At 38.6% G+C, this 20,017-nt stretch overlaps 1 protein-coding gene across 2 annotated transcripts in view; it reads right to left on the minus strand.

The window, feature by feature from the left end:
• Positions 1–20,017, minus strand: part of PIBF1 (progesterone immunomodulatory binding factor 1) — a 243,766-nt gene that overhangs the window by 206,999 nt on the left and 16,750 nt on the right. For both annotated transcript variants that reach the window (XM_062195303.1, XM_062195302.1), the window contains exon 5: positions 17,498–17,617. In XM_062195303.1, coding sequence (XP_062051287.1) covers positions 17,498–17,617 — 120 coding nt within the window. The remainder of the gene's footprint in view (positions 1–17,497; positions 17,618–20,017) is intronic.

The following is a 20,017-nucleotide window of genomic DNA, read 5'->3' on the forward strand; positions in this document are numbered from 1 at the left end:
GCTTAGGCCCCTGCAGATCTGGATGGAATTCTGGGCTCCTGGCTTTGGCCTGGCCCAGCCCTGGCCATTGTGGCCATCTGGGGAATGAACCAGTAAATGGAAGATCTCTCTCTCTGACTTTTAAATAAATAAATAAAATAAATAAATAAATCTTAAAAAAAAAAAAAGAGGTATAAATGCAGGAAACATTTACTGGGCAGAAGCTGCTGTGTCAGCTGTGTGTATCTGGAATGGGAAAAGGAGCATGTGAGGGTCATATCAAGGGGGAAAAGCCAAAGACGATGGGGGTAATGAAGAGACACTAGACACTGTTCTATTCTGCAGCTCTCTCTCTGGTTGACCATTTGACCTAAGAAACTGGGAGTCTTCAGTTATACCATATTGGCTAAGCTACCAAAGCCTTTCCTTTCTATAATGGGATGAGATTTCTACTCCTCTTGCTGCCAAACAACAGCGGTCACCATTTTCGACACAGAAAATTTCAGATATGGAAATAAGCTGGAGATAAGCTACTGCAATCTCTTTATTTTCAAGATAAGACACTAAGGCTTGGTAGGGTTGAAAGGTTTGTCAGTAGTCCACAGCTAGCAGAGAGACAGAGCTAGAATAAAGGCTCTTGAATTCTTTACATAGTTCATTTCTTTCTTAGTGTCGAATTCTTGTTTTGAAGAGTCTATTCTGTGAGAAATGTAAAACAACTGATCAGAAGTTAATGATATTATTTACTGCTCAAGTCCAGGGTGTTAAAGAACTTTAACTACCAATTTCACGGGTTTCAATGTGGTACATGTATAAATCAAAGTTAATTTTGGGCTCCTCTTCTTTGAAACAATTATTATAATTATCTCTTAAGTACATGTTTTTAAAAAATCAGTGGACAAAGTAACATTGAATCCAAATGTTTCTACAAAAAGTAGAATGTATTCCAAGATGGAATTAAACACTTTTTCAAAAGTTAGCAGCTGTGTAACCAAAAGGCAATTACTTTGAATACAATGCATTTCTAAACATCACTGAAACTTTTGTCTTTCATACCATGTGAACTGAGAAGAAAATGGAAACTTGTGAACATAAATGTTTAATAAACAAAGTGATCTCCTGCCTATGGGGAGACAGGACAGCGAAGGAAATCCGAAACAGGATCAAGTGGCATTTCCCTGATAGGAAGCAGTTCAGCCAATGATAAGAAATGGCATGGCTACTTGTTCTGGGAAGGCAAGAATTTATTTGTTCCTCAGAATTCCCACAAGTTTCATATTATCAATAATCTAATCCCTGCAACCAAATACTGAAGAGAGCGAGAAACCTAATTAACTTGGATTGTTATAGACTGTCCCTGTAAGTAACAACAGAGCCCATTTTGCTGCTGGATACTGCTCTTTGTCGTTAAGATCTTCCAGAAATGAATGAATGTTTTAAATTCTGACTTCTATGACACACAAGTGTTAAAAATATGCTATGGGTTAAATAAATCAAGAAAATTATATCTTTGATAATATGCTAATTTTTCATCTATTTGGATAAATGTGAATTAAAAAAAGTTTAAGAGTTTTTCAAAGGGAAAAAAAGTTAAAAAAAATTAGAGTGATGAAGAAAGACAGCTTTCATCACATGTGGTGGACCCTCGATTAGAATAAGACACAGGATCAAATGATGGTTCTGTAGGCCAACTCTACACTAAACGCTGCCTCCACAAAGTGAGCACACTAACAGATCCACTGGCTCCTTTATTTTCATGCATTGATGATCATGCTAAATACTACATTACTATTTTATTTAGTTCAAGAGATTCCATCCACTGTTTCTTTCCTTAAATGGCTGAAACAGTCAGGGCTGGGCCATCTTTTACTGCTTTCCAAGGTGCGGCAGCAAGAAGCTGGAATGGAAGTGGAGCAGCTGGAACTTGAACAGGCACTGTGATATGGGATGTGAGTAATTCAAGCAGTGGCTTAACCTGCCCTGCTTCAACAGGATCCCTCGTCCATGTATCTAGCAGAACTCACTGTTGCAAAAAGTTATGCTGAATGTTGGGAGGCAATTTTTACAATAAACACTTTATTTGGCAAACTGAAACAAATTTGAAATGTTGGCCTTTCCACAGGTACTGACCCAAGTGTGGCTGAGCCAAACAAATTTTAATCATAATGCTTACAAGGACAAGTTGCCAAATTATTCAAAAACTCACTGAAAGAATTTAAATGAATCAAAGCAAGAAAAGTACAGTTTTTCCATGCTTTTTAAGTGATTTAGAAAAGCACTGAAAGTATAAACAAATGTGAATGGAAGGCATAAAAGAATTATACTGATTCTCCACTAGGAGTCAAATTCAAATTATTATTATTATTATTATTTTTTGCTCTTGAGGCAATGAGGATGTACAGAGTGGTGACAGGTGACTTAACAGCAAAAGAAGTAATTTTACTATTGAATTACATTCTTTGCTTGGTATCCCTGGGGGATGGATTCCCAACCCAATTTCTATAAAATGACATACTACTTACACATAACTTATGCACACTCTCCTGTATACTTCACTTGTAAAATTTATTTTCACTTTATTTTAAAGGCAGAGAGACAGAAACAGAAAACAACCACTGGCTCAGCTCCCTAAATTCCTGCATCTACTGGGCAGGGCCAATTTTATCTGAATATCATTGTATACGTTATCTTATAAAGGAATTTTAAGCTCACTAGTTCGGATAAAAATAAATCTCTGAAAACAGTTACTATCCCTTGAAATTTATAAAAATCTATAATGGCAGATATGTGTCATTAGTGAACTATCTCATTTCCCTACAAGTAAAACTAACTGGATCACTTACATCTGAATATTTATGATAAGCCCCAGGGTAATCTTGCAGAAGTTTTCTCAAGAAATGTATTTCTAAACAAGGAAGTTACCTTGAACAAAACAATGTTACCGCTTCCTAGTTACCAAAGTTCTCGTAAGAGAAAAATATTTCACCATTTCCTCATGAAACTGAAGCGCTTTATTAAGTACAGACTCAGTAACACCTTACATAGGTATTACCATTCACACAGGTATTACCATTAACATCTCTCTCTTTTTTTTTTTTTTTATTTTGAAACGAAACAAGCGCATTGAGCTAATTTGACAACAGCCTAACAGCTGCATACAGCTCCGCTGCATGAGATGGGGATGCAGTTCTGACCTGCTGTAAAGAAAATCCCTAAGAAGTATCTGTAAGTACTTAAAAAGAGTAACTACCCCATAAAATGTCACACATATGAGAGTACTTCAAAAAAGTTCATAGAAAAGAGAAGATTTAGTTACATTGGTGGAAAAACATTTTGTAATCCACCCATATGGGGATCTTCAAAAGTCCATGAAGACACATGTTATGAAAAAAACTATGCATGGATTTCAATTTTGCATAAAAATGAGTTTTTTAATATTCTATAAACTTTCTGAAGTTGTCTCATGTAAAAGTTCAAAATAGGCTCTAAGTAGACATCTTTTAAGTAAAACATGAGCTCTATTTCCAGTGTTAGTATCTAGATATTATTTCCACATAACTAAGGATCAAGAAAAAATTATAAGCCGGCGCTGTAGCTCAACAGGCTAATCCTCCACCTAGCGGCGCCGGCACACCAGGTTCTAGTCCCAGTCAGGGCGCCAGATTCTGTCCCGGTTGCCCCTCTTCCAGGCCAGCTCTCTGCTGTGGCCAGGGAGTGCAGTGGAGGGTGGCCCAAGTCCTTGGGCCCTGCACCCCATGGGAGACCAGGAGAAGCACCTGGCTCCTGCCTTTGGATCAGCGCGGTGTGCCGGCCGCAGCGTGCTGGCTGCGGCGGCCATTGGAGGGTGAACCAACGGCTAAAGGAAGACCTTTCTCTCTGTCTCTCTCTCTCTCTCTCTCTCACTGTCCACTCTGCCTGTCAAAAAAAAAAAAAAATTATAAAAGAAAAATCCCTGAAACCCATTAAAATCAGCACCTTGGGAAGGGACTTTCTTAAAGGTCAAGATCACCTACTAGGAAATTTCTAAAACACTTTTAAACTTATACCTGTAATGAGCTAGCAGATTATTTGAACAAAATCAGAGTTGAATGAACTGTGTAGTTGTGTGACTTTGATTGCTCTGAATGTTTTTGTGTAGGCATTGTTATGAAATCAGTGTCAAAATCCACACTCCTTTGATGTGAATACATACTATGGAAGAAAAGTGTCAGTTTTATAATTCTTCCTCCCAGCTATAGATCTACTGAATTTTGTTAGGAATAACAGTATAACAGGTGATTCAAAATAATTAATATAAATGAAAATAGGGTAATTTAATGTAATGCTTTGGTTACTAAGTCAAAAACAAGTTGCTGAGCAGAAAAACAGGTGGGTACATACTGCCACCATGTGGTGAAAAAAATTATAACCATCTTGCATAAGACAGGCGTTTTAAAATGGGAAGTGTTTTCCTAATCGCCAATCTCAAAACTCAGAGATAAGTAACAAATATTTTGGTTTTTCTTAATTACTATGGAGTTGTCATTATTACCGTCACTTTTTGTACTACATTTGTTAGCTGCTGCCTTCTATGTTTCCATTAGTTTACTACTTGTCGCATGAAATAGTGATATCTGTCACCCAATCTGCCCTGTGATTTTATGAATTTCAATTACACTTTTCTGAGCTGCTGGTGTTCATTTGACATTCAAATCTTTTTGTGTCCTCTGATAGTAAACTTGGTTCCCCAGCTACCAGATTTTAGTTTCTGTACTCTGTACTTTATAATTCTATCAGCATTTCAGTAATTATTAATTCGTTAAGAATTGAAAATAACCAGTTTAAAATTGTCCTTAAAACTCTATATTTTGTTTAAAGTCTGGTAATTTTTCTTGTCATATTTGCCTTCACAGAATCTAACAGGCCATGTGTGTCAGTACTGCTGCAAATATAGCTTCGTCAGACTTATACTTTTGTCAAACTAAAGCCTAAGAATATTACACTACCGTAGTTCTAATGATCTGGGATGACTTTGAAATTTACTATATATGGGTGAAATGGTTATCTTTCCATTTGATTATTGTTTATAGCCCTTGCTTAAATTTTTGCTAAACCGAGGTATTTTGGCTTTTTACTAGTTGAACTCTTTCTTTAGTGGAGCATTAAGCCCTTGAAGGTAATGTCAATTAAAGATGTGTTATCTAAACAGTGAGGGAGAGAGGGGGAAAGGTGGAGGGGGAGGGAGGGCTGGAGAGAGGAAGTGTCATTACATTCTTGAAACTGTACCTATGAAACTATTGAAATGGATAAAAACTAAAATAATTATTTTATAATAAAAATGAAAATATCTAACAGGGCACTCATTCATATCAAAACAAAGCTAACCATGTCGAGAAAAAGTCTGCAACGAAGCTGAGATTCTTTATACGGAAATCAGAGGGACCTAAAGGTCAATAGGCAAAGACCGGATTTTTGGGATTGGTGCTATGGCATGGTAGGCTAAGTGTTTGCGGTGCCAGCATCCCATCTGGGTGCCGGTTTGGATCCCAGCTGCTCCTCTTCCAGTCCAGTTCTCTACTTATGGCTTGGAGGCAGTGTATTGGCTCCGCTCTGACCACTGTGGCCATCTGCGGAGTGAACCAGTGGATGGCAGATCTTTCTGTCTGTAATTCTACCTCTCAAAAAAAAAAAAAAAAGAAAAGAAAAGAAAAAGAAAAAGAGAGAAGACGACTGTATTTTGTTCCTTCAGTTTTGTTTAAAACAAAAATGTAAAGTGATTCTGCTCCAGATAAGGACCAGGTAAGCTCCCATCTGACCAACTCAGTGCAGAATTAACTCTAAATTCTGTACAAAATATAAAACTACCTGAAGGCCTAAGAAAGTGACTAAAATCAGCAAGAGGAGACTGGCTGGAAGTCTAGAGGTGAGTACACTTACAGGGAAAAAAAGGGACCGGCACTTGGGTGAGTGGTGGTTTTGTTTTATTTTATTTTAATGGCCATTAGTTTGAGAGCAGGTTTTTCTGTGCCATGTTGGATGAAAAAAAAGTACAACAGAAAATCCTTAGCCAAAAAATGAAACACAAGTTATTAACTAAATGGAAATTCTAGAAATGAAAAATTGCATGCTTAAATATTTACTCCAATAAACAAAAATGTATCTCCACACAAAAAACCATATTCAAATGTTTACAGCAGCTTTATTTACAAAGGTTCAAAAATGGAAACAATTCAAATGCCCATCAACTAGTAAATGAGTAGATCCAGCAACAAAAAGGAAGAAATTGCTGATATGTTAAAAAAAGGTCTGGGAGCTGGCACTCTGGGATAGCAGGTAAAGCTGCCTGCAGTGCCAGCAACCTGCAGTTGCCAGCAATCCATATGGCTGCTCCACTTCCGATCCAGCTCTCTGCTGGGAAAGCAGTAGAAGATGGCCTAAGTCCTTGGGCCACTGCACCCACATGGGAGACCCGGAAGAAGCTCCTGGCTCCTGGCTTTGGATCAGCACAGCTCCTGCCGTTGTGGCCATCTGGGGAGTGGACCAACAGATGGAAAACCTCCCTCTCTATTTCTCTCTCTCTCTGCTTCTGTCTCTGCCCCTCTATAACTCTGACTTTCAAATAAATAAATAAATCTTTTTTCTTTTTTAAAAAAAGGTCTGTTTAGGACAACTGCCATTCTATGAGTCTGCTGTGTATCCCACTTCCCATGTTGGATCGTTCTCTCCCTTTTTTATTCTATCAGTTAGTATTATCAGACACTAGTCTTGTTTATGTGATCCCTTTGACTCTTAGACCTATCATTATGGTCTATTGTGACCTGAAATTGATCACTTGGACTAGTGAGGTGGCATTGGTACATGCAACCTTGATGGGATTGTATTGGAATCCCCTGGCACATTTCTAACTCCACCCCTTGGGGCAAGTCAGCTTGAGCATGTCCCAAATTGTACATCCCCTTCCTCTCTTATTCCCACTCTTATATTTAACAGAGATCACTTTTCAGTTAACTTTAAACACCTAAGAATAATTGTGTGTTAATTACATAGCTCAACTAATGGTATTGAGTGTTCTACTCATAGAATGGCAGTTGTCCTAAACAGCACTCTGGCCTCAGAATCAGCCCTTAAGGCATTCAGATCTGGCTGAAGAGCCCATGAGAGTATTTTAGGCATGGAAAGCCAAGACACTCTGGCAAAAACAAAACAAAACAAAACAAAAACCTAAGTGAAAGATCTCTGTGAGTGAGATCCCAGTGGAAAGAATGGGCCATCAAAGAAGGAGGTATATTTCTCTGAAGGGAGGAGAGAACTTCCACTTTGACTATGGCCTTGTTGAAATAATATCAAAGATGGCGAGCTCAGGGGGCTTCTATGGCCTTGGCAACTCATGACGAGAGCCTAGGAAGATTGCTGACGCCTTAAACAAGAGTGGCAATTTGTTAAGTCAACAACAGGAGTCACTGTGTACTTACTCCCCATGTAGGATCTCTGTCCATAACGTGTAGTTCAATGTGAATTAATGATATGACTAGTGCTCAAACAGTATTTGGCTTTGTGTTCTATGTGGGGGCAAACTGATGAAATCTTTACTTAATATATACTAAATTGATCTTCTGTATATAAAGATAATTGAAAATGAATCTTGATGTGAATGGAATGGGAGAGGGAGCGGGAGATGGGAAGGTTGTGGGTGGGAGGGAAGTTATGGGGGGGGAGCCATTGTAATCCATAAACTGTACTTTGGAAATTTATATCTACTAAATAAAAGTTAAAAAAAAAAGGTCTGGAAATGTCTCATAAAATTAAGTGTGACTAATGAATGGATGGATAAGCGAACAGATTACATGGTAATACAAATATAGTAAAATTATAGTCATAAATGTACTGGTGTTTGTTGTAAAATTCTTCCAAGTTATCCACATTTGAAAATTTTTATAATGAAATGGAAAAAATTTCATTCTCTAGGACAGAAGTGAATTTTGCAAATATAAACTGGTTTATTAAAAAAATAAATCACAGAAGTTGGCTGGCACCGTGGCTTAACAGGCTAATCCTCCGCCTTGCGGCCCCGGCACACCAGGTTCTAGTCCCGGTTGGGGCGCCGGATTCTATCCCGGTTGCCCCTCTTCCAGGCCAGCTCTCTGCTATGGCCCGGGAAGGCAGTGGAGGATGGCCCAAGTCCTTGGGCCCTGCACCCACATGGGAGACCAGGAGAAGCACCTGGCTCCTGGCTTCGGATCAGCTTGATAAGCCGGCCGCAGCAGCCATTGGAGGGTGTACCAACGGCAAAAAGGAAGACCTTTCTCTCTATCTCTCTCTCTCACTATCCACTCTGCCTGTCCAAAAAAAAAAAAAAAAAAAAAAAATCACAGAAGTTATAATCAGTTCATTTATCTTCTGAAATCCTCCTGTAATTTGCCTGACTAGTTTGGTATTCTGCGACTCAAATTTTACCATGGACACACTCAAAGTTTCACTTTGTGCTTCTTTATCAATATAATGTATTAAAATGTTAAATGCTGAGTATGACTGGACTTAACAGTTATCTCTGGAGAACACTTCATTTTTCATTTTTTATTGAGTTCTTTTTTATTCCTACTTTTTGGCAGCCACTACAGAGAAACCAATTTCTTAAGAGCCCACAACAGTTTAAGAAGTCTCAATTTTTGCCAAGAGATGGAATCAATCCAGATGTCTATCGACAGATCCACGGATAGAGAAAATGTGGCACACACATACTATGGAATATTATGCAACTTAAATCAGAAGGAAATTCTGTCGTGTGCTACGACATGGATGAATGTCGAGAACATAATGCGAAGCAAAAGGCCCACTACTGTAGGATTCCACTCTTACGACATTATCTAAAAATCACATGAAGGAAAGCAAAGTAGAAAAGTAGTTCCTAATGGCAGGGGAAGAAGAGACAGAGTTAGTGTCTGCTAGGTATATGGCTTCAGCTGCAAGATGAAAATGTTCTAGAGATCTGTTGCACAACAATGTAAATATACTTAGCAACACTGAATTGTATACTTGGAAATGGCTGAAATGGTAAATTTAACATTACATTTTGATCATAATAAAAGAGCTTGTCAATTTTTAAGAACTAGTATTTTAGAACCCTGACAATGCTTTTTGAAATCTATATTTTTTATTCTCTACTTAATCCTAACACACATGAACAGTTACCACCCAAATGAAATATTATAATATGTTCATTTATAAAATTCTTCGTGGCGTAGGCATTTGGCAGAAGGGTTAAGATACCACTTAGGATGTAGGCATCCAATATTGGAGTGCCTGGGTTTAAGTCTTAGTTCTGCTCCCAACTCCAGCTTCCTGCTTAATGTACACCCTGGGAAGCAGTAGGTGATGGCTCAAGAACTTTGACCCTTGCCATCTACAAGGGAGACCTGGATTGAGTTTCATGTTCCTGGCTTCAGCCTGGTCCAGCTCTGGCTATTGAGGGCATTTGGGGAGTGAACCAACCAGTGACTGGAAGCTAGTTCTCTTTTCTCTTTGTGTCTCAAAAAAAATAGAAATTTATTAAAAAGTCCTTTGTTGATTTTCTCTCAATGGTTAATACTTGCCAAAATATTCACTGACATTCTCATATTACATAAACTTAGGACAGAAGTTTGGTTTATCAGTTTATATTTCATGAGGTCCTTAATTTCTAGAGTCAGGTAGGCAATTTACTAGCTTTCAAGCAATGAGCCCTACTCTAAGGGCTCCATTTGGTAAAATTAACCATGAGCTGCATCTTCATGTTAGCCTTTAAGGTCCTTTAAAATTCTTGTGTGAACACCATCTAATCATATAACTTGTCAAAGTTTATGTTTTATTCACCTTTAAAGTTACATAATCACTTATAAGAACCATACCATTCTTCTTAAAATTCCAATCTTTAAATATATGTAATTTGAAGCCTAAAGTATTTTCTGAATTAACTGCATGATCATTAAAATAATGTACTATGAGAAACACAGATCATATCTTCTCTATAGTTTATAGTGGTTGCAGCTCTTAATACCACAGCGTTGTCTCAAGACTTATTATGGCAATGTATCTTTATGTATTGAACAAAGTAATACTCCCACATTCTTACATTTGTTCATTCAGGAGGCCTTTGAATCAAAGTGTGCTATCTTTCACTGGATGTATGTTCACTTTGTTTACTAAAAAAATGAAATGTTTATTGCCTTGTTGGGGCTAGGGACAGGAAACTCCAAAATACAGTACCTTGGCATACTGAATATTTTAAACGGCAGGAAACTGAGAGAAAGGCAGAAGCAGGAAGGTCTCTGTGACTTGCTCATACCCTCTCTCTGTCCAGAAGCAGGTCACAGAATCTGAAATTCTGCTCTCTCCTTCTCCCCTGAAGATCCCTCCTGTGCCAAGTGTCTCCTACAGCCAAAGACGAGGAGTGTCACACAGTGACTGAACAAGTAGGCCTTGCTGTATTTCTCCTAGCTGTTACCTCTGTCCTGTAATCACACTTCTGCCAACTGTCCACAACAATAGTTCTATGTGCATCTTTGAGTCTTCATTTCTGAAGGTTCCTGTGTTACATGAAACTTAAATTAAATAAATGTGTTACACTCTTCTCTTGTCAATATGTCTTTTGTTACAGGGACCTCAGCCATGAACCTTATAATGGATGGGGAAAAAATATTAGCTTTTTTTTCCTCCTCGGTTGGGGAAGAAATCTAAAATTTGTCTCACAAATAGTTAAAAGGAAAATTTACTTTTTTGGGTCAAGAAACTTAATGAGCCTACTACAGAAGTCAATATTTCCTCCTCTGTTTGGATAGGATGGGCATTTTCATAGCCTCCCTCTGCCCAGCAATACTATATATTCTAGCCCTCATTTTGAAGAAGAGAGAAAAACAAAATGTCACTGTGTAAAAATTACCAATATGAAAACATTTCAAATAAAAGAGAAAACAGAAACTTCCAGCTGATGAACTGGTCATTTCATTCTGTAATCTCAATAAACTAGGGGCTTGTGACTAGTTTCAAAAGTACCGGAGACAATGGTTCTCACTGATGACAACTGAAAACACCTAGCAACCTGATAGTCTCCAATCACCTCTTCAAACTCTTCCCTATTTCAACAACCTAGATCTTTTTGCAAACTCGAATGATCATAGTTATTTTCTATCCTCCTATGGGATTAGAATCATATTCTTCAGATCTGTTTTTTTTTTTTTTTTTTTTTTAAACTGAGCCCTAACTTCTTATGAAAAGATCACATATTAAAACTAAGGGGCTGGCACTATGGCATAGTGGGTAAAAGCTGCCACCTGCAGAGCAGGCATCCCATATGGGTGCTGGTTCGAGTCCCTGCTGTTCCACTTTGACTCAACTCTGCTACAGCCTGCAAAAGCAGTAAAAGATGGCCCAAGTTCTTGGGCCACTGCACACACGTGGGAGATGCGGAAGAAGCTTCTGGCTCCTGACTTTGTATCAGCTGTTGTGGCCATTTGGGGAGTGAACCAGCGAATGGAAGATCTCTTCCTCTATATCTACCCCTCTGTAACTCTGCCTTTCAAATAAATAAATAAATAAATAAATCTTTAAAAAATTAAAAAAGACTAAGCCACTGAGATAAATTATCTCACTTTACTAATGAAAATTCCATAAAACTCAATAGGAGTAATTCCATCAAACACTCTCTGTTCTCTTCCGCAAATGCCATAACTACAGAAGCATATATTATTGAGTAAGGCCCAAATACAGATGATTTATTTCATCGCCTGGATCAGACTGGGCATCCAAAAACATTGCTGCTAAAATCAGATGAATGCTTTTCTACTGTTCTTGGTAAAGAGAAAAGCTCTATGGTTTATAACATGAATTTACTTATATTTGCTGTGACTTCTCCTATTTAAAAAAACAAAACAAAACCTTCCTTTGTCTCCTCTTTTCCTGTCATTGTCAATCCTGTCTCTCTATTCCTTTCTATGCATTAGAATTATCAGGAAGAACTCTCTGTACTTCCAGGTCCAATTTTTTTTCTCATTCACTCTCAAACTCATTGTAATCAACTTTTGATTTCACTCCTCTATTGGAACTACTCTCGACAAGGTTCTCAATGACCTTGCTACATACATGGCCAATTTTTAATCTTCAACTAAGTGGACCCATCAACTACATTTGAAGCAGGTGATCACTCTTTCTTAACACACTTCTTCTTGACTTTCAGGAACACAATTCTTCTGGTTTCCCTCTTTCCTGGGTGACTTTCCTTCCTTCTTTCTCTCTCCCCTCCTTCCCTTTTTTCTCTCTACATACACTCTCCTCTGGTGATCTCTTTCTGGTTTTAAATATCTTTTTATGCTTATGAGTCCCAGCTGTGTATCTAGCTCAGCTTTGCACATCCATAAATTTCCTACTGGGTATCTAACAGATCTCTCAAAGAAAATATATCGAACACTTGAATTCTCTTTTGCCCTGAAGTCTTTTGTATCACACCATACCTATCTCAGCTCAGTAAAGTTCTATCTTTTCAGCTATTGAGGCCCAAATCCTTGGAGTGATTTGACTCTATCTTTTTTCCTCCAAGTCCATCCAATTCATGAGGAAGTTCTAGTGGCTCTACTTTAAAACAGTTGCCACCACTTCCACTGCTGCCACCTTGATCTGAACGAAGCTCTATCACCTCTCTGATTACTCCAAGAGCCCCCTCTGAAATCTCTCTGCTTCTATCCTTACATCTCCATGGTTCTCTTCTCAGCACAGAGAATTGCCTTTAAACCATTATCTAGGACATTATGAAAGTGACTTAATAGTCATTAAAAATATCTCAACAAATAAGCACTTGTTGACAGTCCACTATGCACCAGCCAAAGCCATATTTTAAATATGTATTAGATCATGTCATACCTCTTTCCAAAAGGCTGCAATGCTGCATTTCACTTACATGTTTCGTTTCTTCACATGACCTCAACAGATCCCTTATCTCACTGATCCTACCTCCGACTATTCTTTCTCCCTTCAATTCTTTTTTTTTTTTTTAAGATTTATTTATTCACTTGAGAGGTGGAGTTAGAAAGAGAGAGAGAGAGGGAGAGAGAGAGAGGTCTTCCATCCACTGGTTCACTCCCCAGATGGCTGCAATGGCTGGAGCTGGGCCAGTCTGAAGCCAGAAGCCAGGTGCTTCTTCTGTGTTTCCCATGTGGGTTCAGGGAACCAAACACTTGGGCCATCAGCAGAGAGCTAGATCAGAAGAGGAGCAGCTGAGATTACAATCAGTGCCCATATGGAATGCTGGTACCACAGGCACATGCTTTAGCCTACTACACCACAGCGCCAGCCCCTCTTCCTTCAATTCTATCAGTTATGTTGGCCTCTGCATCACTCTACAATCACCAAGCCACCCTCTTTCCTTTGCATTGACTGGGTCCTCTGCCTGGAAGCTCTCCCTTGAGAAGCCTGCTGCCTCCTTAATGAGACCTACCAGCCAACCTAGTACAAATTTGCAGGTGATTTTTCCTCTGTTCTCCATGCAGCACCCCAATCATTTCATCATCATCAATTTTTTTTCTTTTATCCATTGTAGTTGTCACTTTCTATCATATTAGATGATTTGCTTATTTGTAATGTTTATTGTTCTCTTCCCCTTCTGAAATATATGTCTAATAGACACCTTTTTAAAACTATAACTCCTGAGGGCAGGGCTTGCTGTTTTGTTCAATTAGATATCCCAGGCACCTAGAATAATGCCTGTCATGTAATAGACACACAATCTGTATTTACTGAAAACACTACATTCTTTATAATAATGACCATGTGAAGTAGGTATTAACTGTTACCACCCCCACATTACTGATGGAGAAGTTGTAAGATGGGGGGTCCAGAGGACTGAGTTTTTTTTTTTTTTAATCTCAGATTATCACACCATTGTCAAGTTGCCCAGATGAAACTCAAGCCAGTACCTTTGAATTGTTCCAAATTAGAGCAGTAAATAATTTAATGAACCATTTCAAAAAACAAACCTTAAAATAAATATGTAGCAAAATTTTCAATATCAAATATATTTATTGTTCTTCACAGCCTTATATAAAGGTCTTTTTATAAAACAACAACAATAAAAGTCGTTTAATGGTGCTGACTTCACTTTTTGAGACCTGACTGTTCTGCTTCCAATTCAGCTTCCTGCTAACGTGCCTGGGAAGGCAGCAGAGGATAGCCCAAGTGCATAGGTGCTAGCCACTCATGTGGGAGACCCTAATGGAAGTTCCTAGCTCCTACTTTGGCCTGGCCCAGCCCTGTCTGTTACGAGCATTTGGGGGATGATCTCTCTTCCCACCCCTTCCTCTATTGCTCTGCATTTCAAATAAATAAAGAAATCTTTAAAAACATTCTGTTTACTTTTTTTCGTATTTGGAAAGTTGACCTGTAATAGGCCCTTGACAGAGCAGATGAACCAAACTCTAAAGATGGCCTTAACATAAAACTAATTCTATTTTGTCTCAACCATATTCTCTTAATTTGTACCTATTATTAAACAATAAGACATTGCTTAATTTTTTCCTGACTGTGATATAATTCTTTGCTCACACTGTTAACAAATTCAGCAAGGGGTTTAAAACAAAAGATTACACTCTCAGCTGAGAGGTAATAAATCTTTAAGAAATATGCCGGCGCCGTGGCTCAATAGGCTAATCCTCCACCTTGCGGCGCTGGCACACTGGGTTCTAGTCCCGGTCAGGGTGCCGGATTCTGTCCCAGTTGCCCCTCTTCCAGGCCAGCTCTCTGCTGTGGCCAGGGGTGCAGTGGAGGATGGGAGACCAGGAGAAGCACCTGGCTCCTGCCATCGGATCAGCACGGTGCGCCGGCCGCAGCGCACTGGCCGCGGCGGCCATTGGAGGGTGAACCAACGGCAAAGGAAGACCTTTCTCTCTGTCTCTCTCTCTCACTGTCCACTCTGCCTGTCAAAAAAAAAAAAAAAATCTTTAAGAAATAAACTTGTGTATGGAATGATTCTATGGTGCTATCTTTTATGTGTTCACTTAGGGAACTCACAATACATTTGATCAAGCACTATTTGAGGTGATCCTCTGAAGGTATTTTTCAGATGATACTAACATTTAAATCAGCAAACTTTATGTAAAGTATGTCATCCTCTATTAGATGGTTGGGCCTCAATCAGTTGAAGACTTAAAAATAAATAAATAAATAGAGATTGACCTTTGAAAGCAAAGAGCTCTGCTGGCAGGCTGCCTTTGGACTTGAACTGCAACTCTTTTCCGTTATCCAGCCTGCCAACCTACCCTGAAGATTTTAGATTTGCTAAACTTCTTTAATCTCTCTCTTCCTCCATTTCTCTCTCTTTCTTTCTCCCTCCCTCTCATACACACACACACATACAGGCTCTTGGCTATATTTCTCTGGAGAACCCTGATTAATACAGACTTAACGAACAAAATAGTTTCTATATTCAAGAGTTATTAGTGCATAAAAAAACCTGAGGAACTCTGACTCAAACACCTTATTAGTTATCTATGCTTTCCTCTCTACACGATTAAAAGTATTAGCAAGGAAGAAACAAACTAACAGAAGACAGGAGTAGGTGCAAGTCTGCCTGTCTAGCATTTGTCCTAGTGACAAAATTTCTACTCTAAGGAAAGGAAGGAAGCTAAGTCTTCATTTTGCCTGTAATGTTGTTACTGACTCTAACTTGATGACAAGTAAATTCTATCCAGTATTAATAGTGCAGCACACCACTGAAAATATACATTGTAATTATTCATTTCTGGATAAAAGCACATTGGCTAAAAGCCTTTTAAATAAAGCATAAAAGAAATATGTATACACAACTTTGCTAAAATCACATTTTTACTTTGAAACAGAAACATGGGCAATTCAATGAAATGAATGGACAAACAATATTTTCTCCATTTGACAGGATGCAATTTGTTAAAGGACACAGTGAATGAGCAGATCAGGATATCCTCTAACGTTCTACCTCTAATCTACTAGAATTTAAACTCTAGAAGGGCAGACATATTCTTTCTTGTGTTTACTATTGTCAGCATGTAGCACAGCACCACGCATATCACTGGGTTAATGCTAATGTTAGTACACCTGTTCAGAACAAGCATTAGGAGAGTTAACCGCATCTGAAGAAGAAGCAAAAATAACTGGCAGTTGGACTGCAGCTCCCTTTTATATCATGAACAAGGCTAACCTGTTGTGAAGACCTGCAGCAGACTCTATGTGTAAATTATCACCTTAAGTGTTTCTCTTCTGGACCGATAAAATCCTTGAAGAAGAACGCTATCTCATTCCTAAGGGCTACATGACAGCAAGACTCAATCAACTACTTTTCTCTTAGCAGGTTATAATAGCAGGATAGTATTCTGGATATTTGGTTAATGCTATAACCCACCCTTCGATAAATGAGACTTACAAGTATGATGACCATATAATTTATCATGTACATTGGGGTGCTTCTGGAAATAAGTGGAGTGTTATTAATATTTATATATTGGGAATAATGGGGCTGTTCAAGGTAAATGGGAACCTATGAGTCACCATAATTAAAAGCCAAAGGGATCCTCCTCCTCTTTTTACTCATGGAACCTGCAAGAGTCCCTGCATATTCTGGTTTACATTTCTTACCTAAATTTTTTGACAGAATAACATTACATGAAGATATTTAAATTACTAAACAAACCCTGATATACAAATGTGTCATTTCAGTCCTTTCACAGCAATTTTCAGATAGAACCCCACTTTGAATTAAAAGCAATTGATCATGAAAAACAAGTTACAAAAATGCTCAACAATAGATTATAGCTCAGGATCATAGGCTTGCCAATTTTTAAGATGACTACTTCCAATTTAATCTCCTTCCCACTATTTATGAGAAACCATAGCAATCAGCACCCCCTAGTTACATTTTTCTATCATTGATTTTTTTAAAAATAAAGGGTTAGCCGGTGCCATGGTTCAACAGGCTAATCCTCCGCCTTGCGGCACCGGCACACCGGGTTCTAGTCCCGGTTGGGGCACCAGATTCTGTCCTGGTTGCCCCTCTTCCAGGCCAGCTCTCTGCTGTGGCCAGGGAGTGCAGTGGAGGATGGCCCAAGTACTTGGGCCCTGCACCCCATGGGAGACCAGGAGAAGCACCTGACTCCTGGCTTCAGATCAGCACGGTGTGCCAGCCGCAGCGGCCATTGGAGGGTGAACCAACGGCAAAGGAAGACCTTTCTGTCTCTCTCTCTCACTGTCTACTCTGCCTGTCAAAAAAAATAAAAATAAAAAAAATAAAAATAAATAAATAAATAAAAGTTTCATTATAATACAGCAAGCACTCTGAGCTTCACCTTGAGTGGGTTCCTCAGGCCCTACCTTAGGACCCATGGGTTCTAGGCCCAGAAATCCAGGTGAATGCTACATATGCAGTGGGTTTGCATCACATATAAGGAAATATCTGCCATTGATTTTTCTATTTCTTATTACAAATCTTGAATTCCTTACAGAAAAAAGTTGAGAATCTGTTTTCACCAGTAATCAAAACTACACAAACCTCTGTCATTTGCTTCAGTTGGCTTTTGTTTGTACTTAATTCTTCTGACAGATCATTCTTTTTCATTTGTAGTTCACATATTTCCTTTCTTAATGGAGTCACTAGCTCATAGAACCGAATCTTCAAAAAGAAAAGAAAAAAGTCATAAATCAAAGTTACAATTAAAATTTGCCAGTATGCAGTTTTCAGTGATCAACAATACAAGGAAATTCTACAAAACTAAAACAGTCATTAATTGACCCTAACTGTTAATACTTTATTAAGACTCAATGTTCAGTTAAGTTACCTCAAGGGCCAGATGATCAGTAACTTTGACAGCAACCTGAGGGTCTGCCATTCCTCTCATTTATTGCTTACTTCCCATTGCCTCCTACTGCTCACTCCACACTATATGTTTGCAAACTTCCTGAACACATCAAGTATCCAAAGGTCTTGCTGTTGGCCACATACATACGCATGGCTCATGCCTTGTATCCCTTAGGTCCCTGTTCAATATCACCTTACTAGTAACGCCTTCCTGGATTTCACTACCCTGAGTTAAAATTGCACCCTGCCCTGGCAGTACTCCCTGGTCTTCACTCCTGCCCTTCTTCCACTGCACCTAGAACAAACAGACATTTCATATATTTCAGTTATTGCCTGTATTGCTCAGGGAGAATGAAAGCTTCGTGAGGGCAGGAATTTTTGTCTTGCTTCTACACTGCTCAATCGCCCATGCCTAAATATCTGATAAGCACTCAATAAATATCTGATGAAGAGATAAAGTCTGTTTTTATTCTCCTCTCAAGCTCTTACTGCTGTCACTGCAGGGTGTAGGGTAATGAGGATGAGTCAGGAAGTATCTATTTTTAACCACTACTTTCATTCAGTTCAGATCTTTCTGCCCATTCATAATTCTCTGAGAGGATTTTTCCTGTCCTAAGCCAGTAAACTGTTCCATGTGAAAAGGTCCTATAAAACTGACAAGCCATCAGCAAATTTGGAGAGGGCTGTTAAGGACTATTTACTGTACAGATACACATTCTGAAATTCATCAGTGTATGATCCGCTGCAAAAGTACCATATAAAGTTTCTTCAAAAAGATGGCGGGAAAATGAAACTAGAAGAAATTTATATTTGAAATATATTTTGAAAATCCATGCAAATGAGGCACCTTCACAGAGCTCATGTGAAATGTACATTACAAGAAAAAAATCGACAGATTTCAGAAGTTTTTGCACCAAAATAAATCTAGTTCCATCTTTTTACAAACTTTTTGAAGTATTCTCATATATGGAAAGAAACAAGTTCTAAGGTTAGCCTTCAATGCAATGAATGCATATAATTAATCAGTTGGGGTATTACTATCTGTAGAAACAAAAGATGTAACAAGAAATATTAACAAATCAAAAATAAGCATAATTGTCACCAGTGAGATATTTTGTAACTACTATGGATAAGTGACAGTGCTTGAAATATTTATTTTAGTCAGTACATTTTGGGAAGAAAACTGTGTTTCAGCTATTAAAATACACAGCTGGACAAAAAAAGATAACAATTCATTTTATAAGAAATCACTAATCTGCAAACCTTATCCCAGTGAAAGCCAAGAATAGCAACTACTTCTCCAGCAAAAACAATGGTAATGTTTATTATGTGTTTATTGTGTTCTAAGCACTATAGTAAGCATCTTACACACATGTCCTTAACCTTCACAGTTACTGAAATAAAGGCATTGGTATCATTAACTCTTTTAACAGATGAAAAAAATTCAAACCTCTTAGTCGGTGAAATGGCAGCTATATAGTGGAAGATGGCCCAAGTCTGTGGGTCCTTGCACCCACATGGGAGATGTGGAAGAACCTCCTGGCTTTGGATTGGCACAGCTCCAGCCATTGTGACCATTTGGGGAGTGAACCAGTGGAAGACCTTTCTTTCTCTCTGCCTCTGCCTCTCTGTAATTCTGCCTTTCAAGTGAAATAAAATCTTAAAAAAAAAAAAAAAAAAAAAAAAAAGAAAGAAATGACAGCTATATATCAAAAGCCAACAGTTCTTTTTTTTTTTTTTTTTAACTTATTCTTTTATTTGAAAGGCAGAGTAACAGAGAAGGAGAGGCAGAGGCAGAGAGAGAGAAAAGTCTTCCATCTGCTCATTCACTCCCCAAATGGTCACAACAGCCAGGGCTGGGCAAGACTGAAGCCAGGAGCTTCATGTAGGTCTCCCACATGGGTACAGAGGCCCATGCACTTGGGTTGGCCCCTACTGCTTTCTCAGGCCTATTAGCAGGGAGCTGGATTGGAAGTGGAGCAGCTGAGACTTGAACTGGCACCATATGGGATGCCAGCACTGCAAGCAGCAGCTTAACCCACTATCCCACAGTACTGGCACCAAAGCCAACAATTCTTATCTGTGGTTAGGGGACCCCACTTCCCTGCCCTGTGTGTCACTATGAGACCCTTTCAAAGAACTCAGAAGATCAAAACTATCTTCCTAATTAAGAACTTTTTTTTTTTTTTTTGGCACCTGTTCAATTCTCTAATG

This window comes from Lepus europaeus, chromosome 6, assembly GCF_033115175.1.
Source record: "Lepus europaeus isolate LE1 chromosome 6, mLepTim1.pri, whole genome shotgun sequence".
NCBI classification, from domain to species: domain Eukaryota; kingdom Metazoa; phylum Chordata; class Mammalia; order Lagomorpha; family Leporidae; genus Lepus; species Lepus europaeus.